Here is a 16,823-nt window from a genome sequence, read left to right on the forward strand (position 1 = left end):
CAAGCAGGGAGCTCTTAAATGGTACCAACAGTTATATTATCTCCTCAAAGACTTAGGACTAACACACACAGAATCGGATTGGGGTATGTTTTATAAACATATCGGCCCCAATATTCTCATTCTCACTGCACATGTTGATGACTGCACAGTCACTGGCAGCAATGACACACTCATTACTGAGTTCAAGCAGCAAGTAGCTGCACATTACAAACTCACAGATCTGGGACCAGTTGCCTCCCTCCTCAGCATGAAGGTGACATGTGACCATGTTGTGCGCACCATCTCATTCTTGCATGAGACATATATTGAAACTATTCTTGCTAAATACAATTAAGACTCAATGTGCAAGTGAGATGTTCATCCCAAAGAGACTGCCTATAGAACTATCTCTTGATATAAAATGCAAGGGATTATCTTGTTAAGATTGAAGGTGAGAGAAGGAAAAGATACCTCAAGTATATTCAGAGTTCCGAAGAATTGTCTGAAGTGTCCAAAGTGTTGGTCTGAAGTGTCTGAATGAGGTCCGACATCAAGAAACAAAGGTCCAAGGTTGCGTGAAGCTTCCGAAGAGCTTCTGGTGAAACAACGAGGTTTCTGGGGATAAATATGGTGGGTATGTCAAAGTATAGGACTTGTGCAGTATAACTATGCAAAGTCTATCAAAAGACTTGAGGAAAATAAGCAAAATGGCAGCGATCAGGCCAAACAATCGTTCTGAATGAACAAAGAGATCAATTGCATGAAGTACTAATATCCGAAAGTGACTCTACTAACTATGACTCATAGCAAGGGAAGTGAAGTGAGTTGCGAGTAACTAGTGAGCCAGATTATATCCTACAATGTGAAAGTCCGGAACCTGCATAGGCAAAAACTGTAGCAAGATAAGCTATCCGAAATGTAATAAGATTCAAGGCGAGTTGCTATGAGGTATGCATGTAATAATGCATGGGGTGCATATCTATACGTATTTACAAGGCTTTTCAATGTATGTGCCCCTAAACATAATCAATAACTGATAGACAAGTGAGAAACGCACCTAGTGAAGTCAAACAGACAAGGATAGGACATGGTACAGAGGATTGGAAAAGCTAAACAGGCTTTGGAATTAGATGGATGACCTTCGGACAACTCGGACAAATGTGTGGAACTCTCAGAAAATCAGAAAAATATTGAGGAAATGTAATATGTGAAATCGACAGAATATGTGCCCAGTGCCAACTTGAGTGTTATACTGTCATGCAATTTGGCACAAATCCAGAAATAGTGCATTGGGATGCTGTGAAGCACATCTACCACTACCTCATCAGTACAAAGAAACTCACACTCACCTTTGGCAGCTCCAGACAAAGACTCAAGGGATTCACTGATGCAGACAGTGCATCACAGGAGCATAGACATGCAGTGTCCAGCTATGTGTTCTTGTTGGATGGTGGAGCAGTATCTTGGGGGTCAAAGAATCAAGAGCTTGTAACTCTTTCGACAATGGAGGTTGAATATGTTGTAGCAATGTCAAGCTCAACTTCCCACTGAGCATAAAATGATGGTTTTTTATGTAGCATCTCTTACTGACACTTTCCTTAGATTATGTTCACACTTTTACTGCTTACATGATTATCTTCTACCTTCACCTAGGACTCTACAGTCATTACTTAGTTTCCAGTTCTTGATTGCTCCCCATTAACTTGGGTTATTTAGTAGCATTCCCTAGTTGTAGCTTCTTCAGCTCACTATTTAGCTCCTGGAACACAGTTTTCTGTCATTGGCTTGGAGTGCCTCTTTCACACACTCTCTTTATTTCCCCTCTTTCTTGAGCCTGAGCCTAGACAGAGATTCTCTTGGTTGAACACTGTCTACTCTAACATCACAGCTAGACATAGCAAGATCCAACATTGTCCTTGCTACTCAGCAGGATTGCTGTCACCACAGCGACACACACTGCCATAGAAGCTGTCTGACTTTGATGCTTCAACAGCACAATTTTTCGCCTGCTTATCTGTCCTACCACTTTGTATTACAACAACCAGTCCACCAGTGCGCTTGCTCAGTCTGGAGTGTTTCACACTCAGACTAAGCATATTGATATACAATACCATGTCATATGTTTTTGTATGGACAAAAGTTCTATTTCACTCGTTTATTGTCCTATGGATGACATGATTGCTGATACACCTGCCAGACCTCTTCCTAGTCTTAACTTGGTCAAACACTTTGCCTCCACCCTCAGATTTCGCTCAGTTTAAGGGGGAGTGTTGGATATTAAAACCTTTACTAGTATGGTCACTTAGTACTGCTTTCTCATCTAAGTACCTATGTGTTTTCATTCCTTCACGCACTTCATAGCTTTGCTCACACATCTGCTGAGGTTAGTGTCGGGAGAAGCAGACACAGAGACATCAGGATGAAAGATACAGGTGCATTCATTGTGCAGCCATTCGTGACATCAGCCAAGTGCCAAAAGGTCTCAAACTTATTATTATTTTCTTTCCTATTTTCCCCGTCTTCCCATAGTTTAAAGCAATGTTCTAGCCATGTGCATATCTCAGTCTCTTCCCAATACTGAGATGTAAGCCTTATATTGTTTCCTTTGTCTTTCATATGAGCTAATATACCCTTAGAATATATTCAATTGTCTAGGTGACTATCTACATACATGCAAAGTCTCTTCCCAATACTGAGATAATATATTCAATTGTCTAGCTCTCCTCCTCCCATGCTCGTGTGCCACTCAAAACAACAGTTAGTACCATCTTTATGGAAAGCCGGAGCACTGTGCTCATTTCGTCAGCGTATTTACTCATGTGCAGTGGAAAGACCCCAAACACCTGAACACCATATTTTTGTATGCTGTGCAAATAATACTTTGATCGTAGCGGTGCATGTGCACCAGTTCCCGACTCCACAATTATGACACCATATTTGGATCTGATGATAGTGGGTGCAATTGATGTTGTATCCCTCCCACATCAATTCTTGTTCATGTTCTCATTTATCCCTTCTACTTCCAATGTCTTTGTGTGCCACTTGAGTGTCCCACCTGCAGATGATGGCCTCAGCGACTGGTGGTTCCTTAGGCATCGAGCCTCTGTATTCTGTTATTCTCTTTCTGCCCTCTGGGGATTCACTTGAGGACACTTTTGTTCCAACTCCTTGTACTCACATGAATCCAGATGCAGTTTGTTACAATCATTGTCATTCCTGATGGCTGGGCCCTCCCACATCAATTTTCATTCATCCTTCAGCTATTCTCTGACTAATTATACATATGTCTCATTTGTATATTTGGAGCAAATAAACTGTAATCGGGCATGTTCGCCCTTGCTCACACTACACTAAGGTCATTGTTGATTTCTATGCTAATGTGCCATAATGTAATGCACTGCTTGCTTTTTCAGTCACCATCAGGATCTCCAGACTTCTGAAGCATACCTTGATATCAGGAAATTGGCCATGAGCTGATCCCGTTTTGTCATATCCATGATGGTGTTTGGAATGTCTCGTGTTTGCTTGACAACTACCACACTCCCATGAAGTGTTTTTCGACTGCCACTCTCCACTACCATGGGAGTTGGAAATAACCAAATATTTACATTGTGATCGAGGAAAACAAGTGAAAGTCCAAGATCATAATGACCAAGAATATGACAGTGAACCAAGAAATACAAGCAATATACTACAAGACATCTTGTGCAGAAGTCTCTGAGTCCATCACCATCTCCAGCACTGCTATGTTATAACATTCTAGCTTAAAATCACTCCATTTACAGTAATCAGTGCAATGGTGCACCTTCTCAAACATGCTAACTGCTTGTTCGACATTGCCATCCCCAAATATGTCCTTACCATTGTTGACCAAGCTATCATTGGAACATAAGTAACACTTGTAAAGCCAAAGAAAAAATCACATACAGGTGCATAAGAACTTGAGGGTCGGACAAGATCTCCCAACTACCTGCAGTGGAGCAATCAGCCTACAAGGTCATACATAGGACTGACATGATGATGCATACCTTGATAATCGGAGATGAAAGCAAGACCGCTGGTTTTGACGTACTGTATATGTTGTGTACAAGCTAAAAATGCAGTGATTTCATAGCCAACCTCGTATGGGTCGAGCATCAGGTTGCAATCCATGTTATGGATATATTTGAGGAATTCATCGGTGATCAACTCTTTGACAAGGAACCCAGCCCAAGGTATGGTCAGTGACTTTGATTTGTGGCCAGGTTGTGCATGATCATGCAATAACGCGAGACCAGCCTCAACGAAGTGCAAGCGAGGGATATGAAAGGGCAGAGGTTCAGGCAAATTGGAAACACAATGATCAATGTACTCGTATGAAAATGTTAGCAATGCACGCACCCAGTATAACACATTTGCCTCTCTGAATAGCTTTGGAAGCTCGTCACTGATTGTTCTTTGGCATATGCATCTTCAGTGAACTGTGACACAAGTTCATATGAGGCCATTACAGCTGTTTTCAAAAATATGCGGAATCACAAAAGTTGAAACTTGCGCGTCGGAAATGCCCGGCCAGGACCCCGCAAGCACTTGAGGCACTACAGTGTGCTGTCAGCGCTTCAGCGCTCACCATCATAGTCAGTATGCCACCACACACTGTTTCAGCAGACTTAAAAGCTCGGATTCCTATTCTACGTCGACGTGGGCATTCTGTCAAGCATATATGCCATCTGCTTGGGGTTAAGAAGACTCTCGTATACAAAGTCTTACAACTTTTTCCCTTAGTTTCACAGTACCGCTGCAGCAATCAAGGCCGGCGTCACAGCCTCACTGTCAACGACATCGCATTCATTACAACCATCCTTCGTCATCGTCCTACCATCTATCTTGATGAGCTGCAACAGGAACTGTGCTCTCGCCATGGTGTTTTTGTGTCTATACCAACGCTTTTTCGCACATTTCGTCGGCTGCATGTCAATCGCAAGTGTATTTCGGCATATGCTCTTGAAAGGAACGAGGAACTACATACGTGCTATGTTCATGAATAGTATTGCTGAGATAGCCCCTGACCCAGAAATGTTGATGTTTGGAGATGAGGCTGCAAAAGATGAAAGAACAAATCATTCGACGCCATGGGAGATCAAAAATTGGAACAAGGTACGTCAAACTTTGCTTCTATTGGTATGTAATGACCATTTTGTCCAAGGTGTGTCCAAAGGAAATGTTTCGTGCGAGGCAAACGCTACTCGATCCTGCCAATCCTGACTCTTGATGGGATCATTGCCTATGACATTATCGAAGGACCAGTCATGAGTGAGCGCTTCGTCTGATTCCTGCGTGAACATGTGGTAAGTCTCATGAACGTGATATAGATTTGAAGTTGACTGATTGTTCACTATAGCTGCCTTTGACTAATCCATACCCTGGGCCACGCAGTGTACTAGTCTTAGACAATTGTCGCATTCACCATAGTGATGAAGTTCGTCATCTTGTTGAGGAAGAAGCCTTGTGCAAGCTTGTATTTTTGCCTCCATACTCACCTGACTATAACCCTATTGAACAAGCCTTTTCGTCTATCAAGGCTTATCTACACCCATTTCGAGGACAAGTCTTTGACAAGCATAGTACGAGCATGCCAAGGCATCACACCTGACAAGGCAGAAGGATATTTCCATGCTTTGGGATACATTGCATAGCTGTTCCACTGTGTTGTAGTTCTAAATAAAAGGATCTTCTGCATCTTCGCGCTCACCCTCAGACTCGAAAGTGTACCCTGGAGGGAAGATAACCCAACTCTGCCTGTTTTCGCAGAAGTAATAAAGATCATAGTTGAGTTCTGGTTGCTTGTCTGACTGCTCATCAGGTTGTGTGACGATGACGAGTTGAGATATAACTACACACCAGGTGCACGTTCATCACATTTCATACAACTTCCACTGATGCGTGCTCGTCCCCCATCATGGTATCTCCTCTCATACTGGAATTTCTTCGATTCAGGAACATTTGATTCAGAGGTATCACTGCGTTGCTGTTTTGCTGTATTCTTTGCAAGAGGGTCATTCCACCATGTAATACTGCCTTTTTTCAGCCGAATAATATCACCTGCACTGAGACCAACTCAAACGAGATCCTGGTCAGCCATTTCTGCAAGTATATCTGGCCCTGCACCAATACCACGTAGCGAAGATTCGTATGTTGTAGCAAATGCAACACCAAGGTGGTCCTCAGCATGCTTCAAAAATGAGTGAGCATCAAAGGTGTCAGTGCAGGAGATGATATGATTCCAGGTACAGGGAGTGAGGTTGGAGCTCGAGCTGGGTGTGGTGTCAAAGGGGTAGTTGTCTCATGAGCGAGGTCTTGCACAGTTCGCAAAAGGAGCATAGATGTGAGTGAATTGATGTCAGTTTTGTTGATTGATGTGGATGCAGGTGTCGAAGTGACAAGAGTGGATCGGCGCATCGGATGCAAAGCAGGCTCGCATTTTGCAGGGTCGAAAGATGGGATATTGGGTGGCACAGTGGTGGTAGCTTCCCCATCATACTTGATAGTTCATACTTGATAAGCATACAATGCAAAGATGTAGACACATACCATTGCACGAGCCCAGTCCTTTATCACTGCTGGTGTACATGGGATCTCCATCCCACTTTGGTGGACATATGTGACAGAGTTATCATAACTGTTACCCCATTTCTTGATGATAAGCCTGCGATAACGAGCAATTTCACGATCAAGTTCAGTAGTACAGTCTACAGCTACAATCTCATCATCTGATGCTCCGCTATCTTGGCTTGCCATATCACCTGCAGTCTGTTCTTGTCAGCCACAACAATTACACAACCAATTCTCGTCACCACATACCTCATTTTGAGCAGTAGAGACAGGGAGTTTCTCAACATTTTTCATGTCAACAAAGACTTTCACCTTTTGAGGCTCTTTAGAGATGAGCTTCTTTGCCATCTCCGCATAATCTTCTTTGTTGTCAACATCCATGGCTTCGACGCGGCTACAAAAAGCCACTGAGATAAGATCAAGCCTCATGGATGACACGAAGATCACTTACCCACGAGAATTGCCAACAAGGTACTTGAAACCATATTTTTTCCTCTCAGTAACCCTGTATTGTGACTTGTCATGTTTTGCGAGGATGATAGTCAGAAATTCGAGGTAGTTGGGCTCAGAGATTTGAAATACAAGTTCCTTGACTTTTGTAGACTTGACTTCCTTGGACTTTGCTTTGCCATTAGTTTCAGTAGTAGTCTTTGTGTATGTATCAAGATGGACAATGAATGTAGCCTTAAATTGAGGTATCTCAACGGAGGGTGATGGCGACGACATTGTCTTTCAGCAAAGCACTCTGAATTGGTGCTGGATTGGTTACTCAAGTGCTTATGGGGTCCTGGCCGGACATTTCCGACGCACGAGTTTCAACTTTTGCGATTCCGCATATTTTTGAAAACAGCTGTAATGATGAAGGGATGAGATACAATTTTATTTCAATGCGGGATGCAACACATTAAATACTGTCACTCACCTGTGTTCAAGGATGCTGAAGCACAAGAAGGAAGTCTGAGGTTGTTTGAGTGAAGCTGGAGTGGTGAAGGAGTGCACCAGAGCGCAGAGCACCAAGACCACATCTACCAGACCGTCAGTTACTCAGAATGAGTGAGAGCCTCTATGGCCATACCTATGGCCGTACCTGAGAGTAGCCAATGAGAACATCTACCAGACCATCAGTGATGAGTGAGAGCCTCTATCTGTGATCCGATGAATGAACCTCACCTATGTCCAAGTGGTGAAGCCGGATGGAGCTGAGAAGCCTGAGGTTGTTTGTGGCGTGAAAGAGGCAATATGTGATCCAATGAACAAAAGAGGCGATCTAAGAAAGAGAAAGTGGTGTGAGGTTTGTGACGTAGTTCACATAGATAGCCTAATTTGCATTTCAATTGTGAATACAATTGAGCATAGTGCCAAAGTGTCTCTCTAAGTGGTCACGTCTCAATGCGGCAGGCCCTTCCCAAAGCCAACTGCCGGAGATTATTTGCAGTATGAAAGAGGCAATCTGCATGGGGAGAAGTAAGTAAGTCAGAGCACCCTGTTATCTGAATGTTCATACCAAAGGAGCAGGACGGTGTAGAAACAACAATACTGCGAGGCGCGAACGAGGCTCCTGGCTGTATCTGTAAATGTTGTAGGTCGCGCGTTGCCTAGTCTGCTATACTTGAGAAGACAAGTGCGTTTGACCCTAAAGGGGAAGCAAGTGCAGCAAGGATCTAGAGGAATGCGCTGAAGGCGCTACTGGTTGGCCAATGCGAAGTGTGAGAAAGCGCAGGTGCGCGCAAGGCACGAAGGCGCGGGAACATGCGTGTGTGCTGCACGAAGCACGGGAAAGTGCGCGCAGGTATGCAGAAATGAGAGAGACTAAGCTTAAGTGATGATATGATGTAAGACAAGAGAAGAGAGATGCAAAGTGTAGACAAATAGATTTCTACTATGTTCTACTAAGTAGTAAGTGGGTAGTAACTTGTAAGTGAGTGTAAAGTGAAATAAAAGTAATCTCGTAATAGTATGTACTGCTGGCGCTTATATAGCGCGCCTAAACGCTGTCATGCGGAGCCGAAGCGCTATTGAGTAAGGTATGTAAAGATGTATGTGAGTGAGAGTCCATGATAAAAATAAAGGTGGAATGATATACTAATAAGAGAAATGGAAATAAATGCACTGAAGGGCTTGGTGGACAGTGGATGGATGCTTCTGGATGGCTGGCGCTATAGGGTGCTCAAGCGCGGGAAAGTGCGCGCGCATTTACATCGCGAAGCGTGGGAATGGTGCACGCATGGCGCGCGTTGTGCAGGAAAGCTGCACCTCATATAGGGATAGCTGCGGACAGCACACAAAGTGGTGCTGCAAGTTCGTGCAATGGACTCCCTAGTGAAAGGTGCCATATCACACCATGAGAGGCATGAGTCTCTACAACAGCATGAAAGAGGTGATTTGCATGGGAAGAAGAAAGTTCATACCAGGTGAGAGCACCATAAAGCCTCACCTATCAGAGTGAGATATTCCTAGCAGCCTGATCAGTAAAGTCAATAACAGAAAGGTAACACTTCCAAGTCACCTCTGCGTTATATCCAAGGACCTTAAACTGCGCAGCTTGAAGTCAGAACAAGGCAAGTGTGATACCTATGAACATACCTCACAAGTTGAGGTTGAATGTGATATCTGAGGACCTTGAGTCCTTGACTTGGACTGCGCAAGTCAGAACAAGGTAAGTGTTATACCTGTGAATGTACCTTGGAAGTTGAAAGTTGAAGCAGAGGCTTTACATTACAGAGACAATAAATATAACAGCATCGTAAACTGGGACCACACTGTCCTGCATCTCTTATCATGCCCAACCAGCACAAGCCCACACATAAGTGTGGCACATTTGCTTCAATGCTACTCTCTGATCTTGAAATTCAATGTAGCCCCCTTAGATGAGCTTGCGCCTCATATACTGCACTATTGGAAGACATGTCTCAACAACAAAGAGATCATACAGGCTTTGCAAAAACATTTCAATACAGAACACTACGGTATTGGGTGTGTAGAATATTTATGATTAGCCGACTCAATCACTCAAAATCTATCTTAGACTGACAAAGTTTCATCAAATTCATGTGGACATGGGCCTTGAACGCTCGCGTCAGCAGGGTCACACTATAGAGACCATTCATGAAGCTGTCACAGAACTTCGCCAGATGTTCCCTCATGCTGGAACACAAGAGATGATTAGTCTGCTCTTTCATGAAAAGAATATGAGCATAGCTAAGTGATTTTGTCTGTTTGATCAGTTTGTTCAAGACTTACATCTCAACTATACTAGGTCAGTCATGATGTCTTACTTCGCTGCCTATGAGCTGGAACTAGTGCGGCAATGTAAGGCCAGAAGACTGAAACAGAAGCGCTTCTGGGCAGCCAGTGTTAATGATCTCTTTGCTGTTGACCAGCACAATAAATGGCTGAGATTTGAGCTTGGTCTTCACACTGGAATTGAGCCATTTTCAGGGCACATCATGTGGATTCAAGTGTGGCACTCTAACAGGAACCCACAGTTAATCCTCAGCTACTACCTTGATGCAATCGCAGAACTTGGTTGTGAATTTTTGTAAATACTTCACTGATACAAGTGCTAGATATGCCACTGATCACTCAATCTGATTTAGGGACCAAAAATTATGGCATTGCAAACATACAGATGCTTCTTCGCCAGTGCTATGACCCAACCCTGCAAGGAACTCTGCAACATTGTTGGATGCGCACAAAGAAAAATGTAATGCCGGAAATCACTTGGTCACAGCTCTGGTGTAGGTTCACTCCTGGTTTTGAGACCTTACTGGATGAAGGGGTCACTGAAGGCTAGTATGATTCAGGGAATACCCTTCACATGTTCGTAGCACCTGTCTTATGGTTTTATGTGCTGCTAATGTCTTGTCGTTTGTTTAGGATGGTCTTTCGTTGGGTTTTCATACCCTGGTTGCAGCAGGAGCTGAACACTATAGAGACCGAGTGAACAATACCACCAAGAGGTGTGATCGCAACAAGGTAATTTATTTGTTTCTGTCTTGTGACATTGTACACTTACAATCCCTTTAGGTACTCCTGTGCAGTGTCCCGAATCTCATATATGAAACTCCTTGAGATTTTGGAGCATTGGACTTTAAGGTATTTATATTTGCATAAGCAACTCAGCACAATGTAGAAACAACGATACTGAGAGGAACAAATGAAGCTCCTAACTGTATCTAAAAAATGTTGTAAGGTCGCGCGTTGCCTAGTCTGCATTACCTGAGGAGACAAGTGCATTCGACCCTAAAGGGGAAGCGAGTGCAGCGAAGATCTAGAGGTACGCACTGAAGCGAAGCGCAAGAAAGCACAGGTGCGCGCAAGGCACGAAGGCACGGGAAAGCGCGTGTGCGTGCAGAAACAATAGAGAGGTTAGACTTAAGTGATAATATGATGCAAGATAAGAGAAAAGAGATGTAAAGTATAGACAAAATGGATTTCTACTATGTTCTTCTAGGCAGATAGTGGGTGGAAAGTAAAGTAAGGTAAGGTAAGTGGTAAAAATGGAAAGTAGGTAGTACTATGTACTGCTGGCGCTTATATAGCGCGCCTAAGCGCTGTAATGCGGAGCCGAAGCGCTACCAAGTAGGTATGTAAAGATATATATGAGTGAGAATCCATGATAAAAATAAAGACAGAACAATATGCTAATAAAGGAAATGGAAATATACGCACTAGGGAGCTTGGTGGACAGTGGATGGATGCTTCTGGATGGTTGGCGCTATAGGGCGCTCAAGCGCGGGAACGCGCGCGCGCGCATATACATCGCAAAGCGCGGGAAGAGTGCGCGCATGGTGTGCATTGCGCGGGAAAGCTGCGCCTCATATAGGGATAGCTGTGGGTAGCGCACAGAGTGATGCTACAAGTTTGTGCTATGTACTCCTTAGTGAAAACTTGTCATATCAGACCATGAGACACACGAGTCTCTACAGCGATGTAGAGACTCATGCCTCTCATGGTGTGATATGGCAGTTTTCACTAGGGAGTACATTGCACGAACTTGCAGCATCACTCTGTGTGCTATCTGCAGCTATTCCTATATGAGGCACAGCTTTCCTGTGCAATGCGCGCCATGCATGCACACTTCCTGTGCTTCACGATGTATATGTGCGCGTGCTTTCCCACGCTTGAGCACCCTATAGCGCCAGCCATCCAGAAGCATCCATCCACTGTCCACCAAGCTCTCTAGTGCATATATTTCTGTTTCCCTTATTTGCATATTATTCCACCTTTATTTTTATCATGGACCCTTACTTACATATATCTTTACATACCTTACTCGGTAGCACTTCAGCTCCGCATGACAGTGCTTAGGCGCCATATATAAGTACCAGCAGTACATACTATTACTTAACTTCCCACTTCACCAACTAGTTTTGGCTACCCACTTACTACCTAGAAAGTCGCAGTAGAAATCTATTCTTTGGCATATCGCATCTCACATCTCTTGTCTTACATCATATTATCACTTAAGCAAACTCACTCTTACTCTCTCTCGTTTCTGCATACACACATGTGCTTTACCACGCTTTGCACAGCACGTGTGCGCATTCCCACGCCTTTGTGCCTTGCGCACACCTGTGCTTTGTTGCACTTCGCATTAGCCAACCAGTATCGCCTTCAGCACATACTACTAGATCCTTGCTGCACTCACTTCCCCTTTAGGGTCAAACGCACTTGTCGTCTCAAGTATAGCAGACTAGGCAATGCATGACCGTACAATATTTATAGATACAGTCTGGAGCATCGTTCACACCTCATTGTATTGTTGTTTCTACGGTGAAGACTTACAATACCAACTAGGTTACTATAGACCACAAGGGCATCAACTATGTTTGAAATTTCTACATTAATACTGCCCATCCAATATTTGATCTTGTCCCACCTATGCTTTGCGACTTTATCCAACATTGCTATGGCACGATGGGACACCCTCCAGTCACTCGGTCATCAGTTTGGACTGTGTACAGGAACATTCTTTCTGCTGTACAGATTGCAGAAAACCCACATCCCGACTTACTACCAGTGGGAGATAAAGATGATGCCACTGGTGGATTGCCATTGATTGGTGGCCATGCTGATTTACCATTCGACGAGGAACCAGACAGCATGTACTACATGGGTGGGGTGCGTGCAGGATTGGGCCTTAGTACAATGCAGATCCCCTTCAATCAATTATATGCTGATGAGACCACAGGTGTTTCACACATCCATGACATAGATACTCTACTAGCCGAGCTTGGAGAACCTGATGTTCCATTGGATGACAGTCCTATAGAAAACCAGGTGGGCATTGATCATATGGCATTAATAGTTTGGGAATTTTCAAATGATGAGTCAGAGAATGATGGCATAACGGATGAATGGTGACATTGGCGCCTAGTGCATTAGTGTATCTTGAATTGCTTCTTTTGTTTGGTTTACTTGAAGTCTGATTTATTTATGCAAATACTTGTTTGGAGGCATGTCAGGAGTCCTGTTAAAGCTCTTTACCTTATAAGGCAATGCACATGATCAAAAATGTTGATCAAATGAGCATGGTGCTCCAGCTTTCCATACACCTTTGTATATAGCATCTACCTAACTGACAACATCTGTAGCTGAGCTGCTACAATCAGCCTGTAGCATACCTCAGTATTGTTCTATGCATACTGAGTGTCTCTCTCCACTAGTTCTCCTAGTGCATATACTTATTTGCTGGAGAATCAGACTTCTACCTTGATGAAGTTGTAATGTAGCTAGGCAATGTCATGGGTACCAACCACCCACATGGGTCATGGGTGTAGGTATCTCGTGGGTGTTACTACAGATGCTTGGACCTCAGAGAACCACCGTGCATTTGTCATGTTTGCAGTACATCTCAAGTACAAAGGTGTCCCCCTGAGTTTTCCGTTAGACATCATCGAAGTCGCCACAGTACGTTGATTACTTACATCAAGAACAGTTCATGTATTGAACCACTGCTAGTCTCACACTGGAGAGCAGCTTGCAGCTGTCTTTGCAGATATGCTAACAGAATTCAATATATCAGAGAAGGTAATGTTTTAAATCAGTAGAAAAAACTTACATGCTGAAGCGTTGATAAATAGATGTTGAGTGTGACGTGCGACAATGCATCGAACAATAATGTGATGGTCGACAAGCTTGCGATGTTGGTTCCCGAGTTTGCAGGAGAAGCGAGCCACACCAGGTGTTTTTTGCACACCGTGAATCTTGTCGCAAAGTCCCTGATACACGAGTTTGATGTATCGAAGCAAGATGCTGAACATGCCTGGGATCAGAATGCCGCCAAAGATGATGGGCTTATCGAGCTGAGTGCTGACATTGAGAAGGAAGACAGGGAGATGGTCGCACAGTATAACGAGTCGGAGGATGACCTGCCAGATAACAATGAGGGATGGGTAATTGAGGTGCTGTTGTTGCCAGAGGCCCAAGCTGCAGAGCTGCGAACAAATATTTGACCCGTGAAGTTAGTTCTTCTCAAGGTGTGTTAGAATCTATACAAACTCACCTGTGAATTGACCATGACGTTGTGCAGTTGTGCAAACTCGCATACAAGCTCATACACTCCACAACACTCCTCCTGCCTGCCTGGCACAAGATCCTCGTTGATCAGTCCATGTCGCCAACTAACATGCCTCGCAATGTCTCCACTCGTTGGAATTCCACATATGACATGTTGGAGTATGCTGTCTTGCATCAGAAAGCAATCAATGCTGTTACACAGTGAAGAGAGCTGGGTCTGCGAAAGTTCGAGGTTGCTGACAGTGAGTGGGAAATTGCTGGTCAACTTTGTGATGTCTTGAAGGTGTGTTATGGCTGTTTACTAAGCAAACACAAACATGCTCACCAGCATCTAAGATTCTAAAGGATGCTACCCTCTTCTTCTCTCAATCAACTCCTAATCTTCCAACTGTTATACCCACAATGGATTTAATCGACACCCAGATGACCAAGTATTCTCGCGACACAAAATATTCTCCATCAATTTGCACAGCAGTTCGACTCGCAAAGAAGACCTTGGACCGATGTAGAGACTCGTGTGTCTCATGGTGTGATATGGCAGGTTTCACTAGGAAGTATACAGCACAAACTCGCAGCGTCATTCTGTGCGCTACCCACAGCTATCTCTATATGACGCGCAGCTTTCCCACGCAACGCGCGCCATGCGCGCACCATTCCCGCGCTTCGCGATGTATACGCGCGCGCGCGTTCCTGCGCTTGCGCGCCCTATAGCGCCAGCCATTCAGATGCATCCATCCACTGTCCACCAAGCTTCCTAGTATGTATATTTCCATTTCCTTTATTAGCATAGTTCCACCTTTATTTTTATCATAGTTTCTCACTCATATATATCCTTACATACCTACTCGGTAGCGCTTCGGCTCCGCATGACCGCGCTTAGGCGCGCTATATAAGCGCCAGCAGTACATACTATTACTTACCTACTTTTCCTACTTTTCACTTACTAGTTACTACCCACTTACTACTTAGCAGAATATAGTAGAAAGCTATTCCTTTACATTTTGCACTCTTATATCTCTTATCTTGCTTTATATCACTACTTAAGCTTAGTTTCTCATTTCCGCATACGCGCGCGCACTTTCCCGCGCTTCGCGCTAATACGCGCGCGCGTTCCCGCGCCTTTGTACCTTGCGCGCTCCTGCGCTTTCTCGCGCTTCGCTTAAGCGCACACTTCTAGATCCTTGCTGCACTCACTTCCCCTATAGGGTCGAACGCACTTGCTTCTCAAGTAACGCAGACTAGGCAGCGCGCGACCTTACAACTTTTACAGATACAGTCAGGAGCATCTTTTGTTCCTCATTGTATTGTTGTTTCTACACCGATACTATGAGCTGACTGATACATCAGAGGTCTACAGGATTGCCATGAGTAAGTTCTTTCATCCCACTCAGTAGTTACCACATCCCTATGAACACTGACTATTCTTTAGTCCTGCACCCTCATCATAAACCGGCTTATTTCAAGTCCGCTGATTGGGAGCAAGATTGGATCAACACCGCAGAAACCCTGGTCTGTGATGAGTTTGAGCAGTCCTACCAGGACATGGAGATTCAAGACAACAATGCTCTTGAGATGGTGATTGACGGGCCTGCTCAATTGGCAGTGGATTCTTCATGCGAGGTTCATTTTTCTTTGTTCCATCCACTCACTACTCACTGTGTTCTAGAATATATTTGACCATATGTCAGCGCTCGTGCCACCCCAATCCATCGACTTAAGGAATGAGCTCAACTGTTACCTGAGTGCTGATGTTGAGCACATTACTGATGCTATCATGTGGTGGCATGAGCACCACTCATCTTATCCGTGTCTCTCGTGGATGGCACTCGATTATCTGACAATACCTGGTACATCTAATTTTTCACTATCAAAGATTGTTCTGACACTGTTGGTGGCTACATCAGTTGATATTGAACGTCTTTTCAGCTGCGGTAGGCTCCTCTTAACTCATGTTCGGTCACGTCTGTCTGCGCAGTCAACACATGCCTTACTCTGCCTCAGCGCTTGGAGCTGTTTGAACCTTGTCAAGGACGAAGACATTATGAACGTCGCTACATTGCCCGACATTGATGGTGATGCTGATGAGGTACTTGAGGATGGATGGGATAGAATAAGGTTGAATTAATTGTAGGTACATTTTGTTTTTTTCAACTATGTTAGTGTGCACCCGCGGGTGCGCTACCTACCAACCCACCATAAAACCCACACCCGCATCACGGGTGTGGGTATATCTGCGGGTACGGGTGCGGGTGACACTGGTGACACCCACAGGTATACCCGTGTCATTGCCTAAATGTAGCTTGCTCTAACACATCAGCATCAGCATCTCTGTGTCTACACTTTCTTGCAACCAGGACTGACACAGAAATTACTTCACAAGCTTACTGGAGAGAGGGATAAGCAATTCCATGACAAACAAAGAGTCACTGTGAACAAATTAAGGTTTCCCTCACTTCTTGATGCAACCTCCATCACACTCTTAATGAGATGGCTGCTTCATTAATGACACTACCTCTTGTTTGAATGTGAAATATTATAAGAACATCTGTGATTTTTGAAAATTATCTCGCCCACCCTAATCATCGGAGGTCTATTAACTACATCACATTCTGCCGGAATGACACCAGAGTGTCATGAAAGATGGAATGGGTTCAAACGGAGTAAACAAACATCTCACCTCTCCCACTTGCCTCCACAATATCGTCAGGCACCTCCAGTACATCACTTTCCAC

At 44.2% G+C, this 16,823-nt stretch overlaps 5 protein-coding genes across 5 annotated transcripts; 3 read left to right on the forward strand and 2 right to left on the reverse strand.

The window, feature by feature from the left end:
* Positions 1 to 3,963: 3,963 nt before the first annotated feature.
* F5891DRAFT_941512 (uncharacterized protein) lies at positions 3,964 to 4,410 on the reverse strand (the record flags this gene model as incomplete). Its single annotated transcript, XM_041374346.1, has 1 exon — positions 3,964 to 4,410. A coding segment is annotated over one exon (447 nt), but the record flags the coding sequence as incomplete, so codon positions are not given.
* A 191-nt stretch (positions 4,411 to 4,601) lies between these two features.
* F5891DRAFT_1125554 (uncharacterized protein) lies at positions 4,602 to 5,230 on the forward strand (the record flags this gene model as incomplete). The annotated part of the gene is given in 3 exon segments (XM_041363978.1): positions 4,602 to 4,987; positions 5,007 to 5,115; positions 5,165 to 5,230. The coding sequence occupies 3 exon segments, from the start codon at positions 4,602 to 4,604 to the stop codon at positions 5,228 to 5,230; spliced, it is 561 nt and encodes a 186-aa protein (XP_041232334.1).
* An 846-nt stretch (positions 5,231 to 6,076) lies between these two features.
* Positions 6,077 to 7,427, reverse strand: F5891DRAFT_1238870 (uncharacterized protein; the record flags this gene model as incomplete). The annotated part of the gene is made up of 5 exons (XM_041369683.1): positions 7,022 to 7,427; positions 6,820 to 6,964; positions 6,550 to 6,768; positions 6,250 to 6,498; positions 6,077 to 6,190 (listed from the first exon to the last, which is right to left on the reverse strand). The coding sequence occupies exons 1-5, from the start codon at positions 7,294 to 7,296 to the stop codon at positions 6,077 to 6,079; spliced, it is 1,002 nt and encodes a 333-aa protein (XP_041232335.1). The 5' UTR covers positions 7,297 to 7,427.
* A 1,716-nt stretch (positions 7,428 to 9,143) lies between these two features.
* F5891DRAFT_975487 (uncharacterized protein) lies at positions 9,144 to 9,776 on the forward strand (the record flags this gene model as incomplete). The annotated part of the gene is made up of 3 exons (XM_041376519.1): positions 9,144 to 9,226; positions 9,361 to 9,543; positions 9,596 to 9,776. The coding sequence occupies 3 exons, from the start codon at positions 9,144 to 9,146 to the stop codon at positions 9,774 to 9,776; spliced, it is 447 nt and encodes a 148-aa protein (XP_041232336.1).
* A 2,677-nt stretch (positions 9,777 to 12,453) lies between these two features.
* F5891DRAFT_1182176 (uncharacterized protein) lies at positions 12,454 to 12,936 on the forward strand (the record flags this gene model as incomplete). Its single annotated transcript, XM_041366127.1, has 2 exons — positions 12,454 to 12,715; positions 12,764 to 12,936. 2 exons carry the CDS (start codon positions 12,454 to 12,456, stop codon positions 12,934 to 12,936), a joined length of 435 nt encoding a protein of 144 aa, XP_041232337.1.
* Between the last annotated feature and the right edge of the window lie 3,887 nt (positions 12,937 to 16,823).

Source organism: Suillus fuscotomentosus (genome assembly GCF_016647785.1).
Source record: "Suillus fuscotomentosus strain FC203 chromosome Unknown F5891scaffold_4, whole genome shotgun sequence".
Lineage (NCBI taxonomy): Eukaryota > Fungi > Basidiomycota > Agaricomycetes > Boletales > Suillaceae > Suillus > Suillus fuscotomentosus.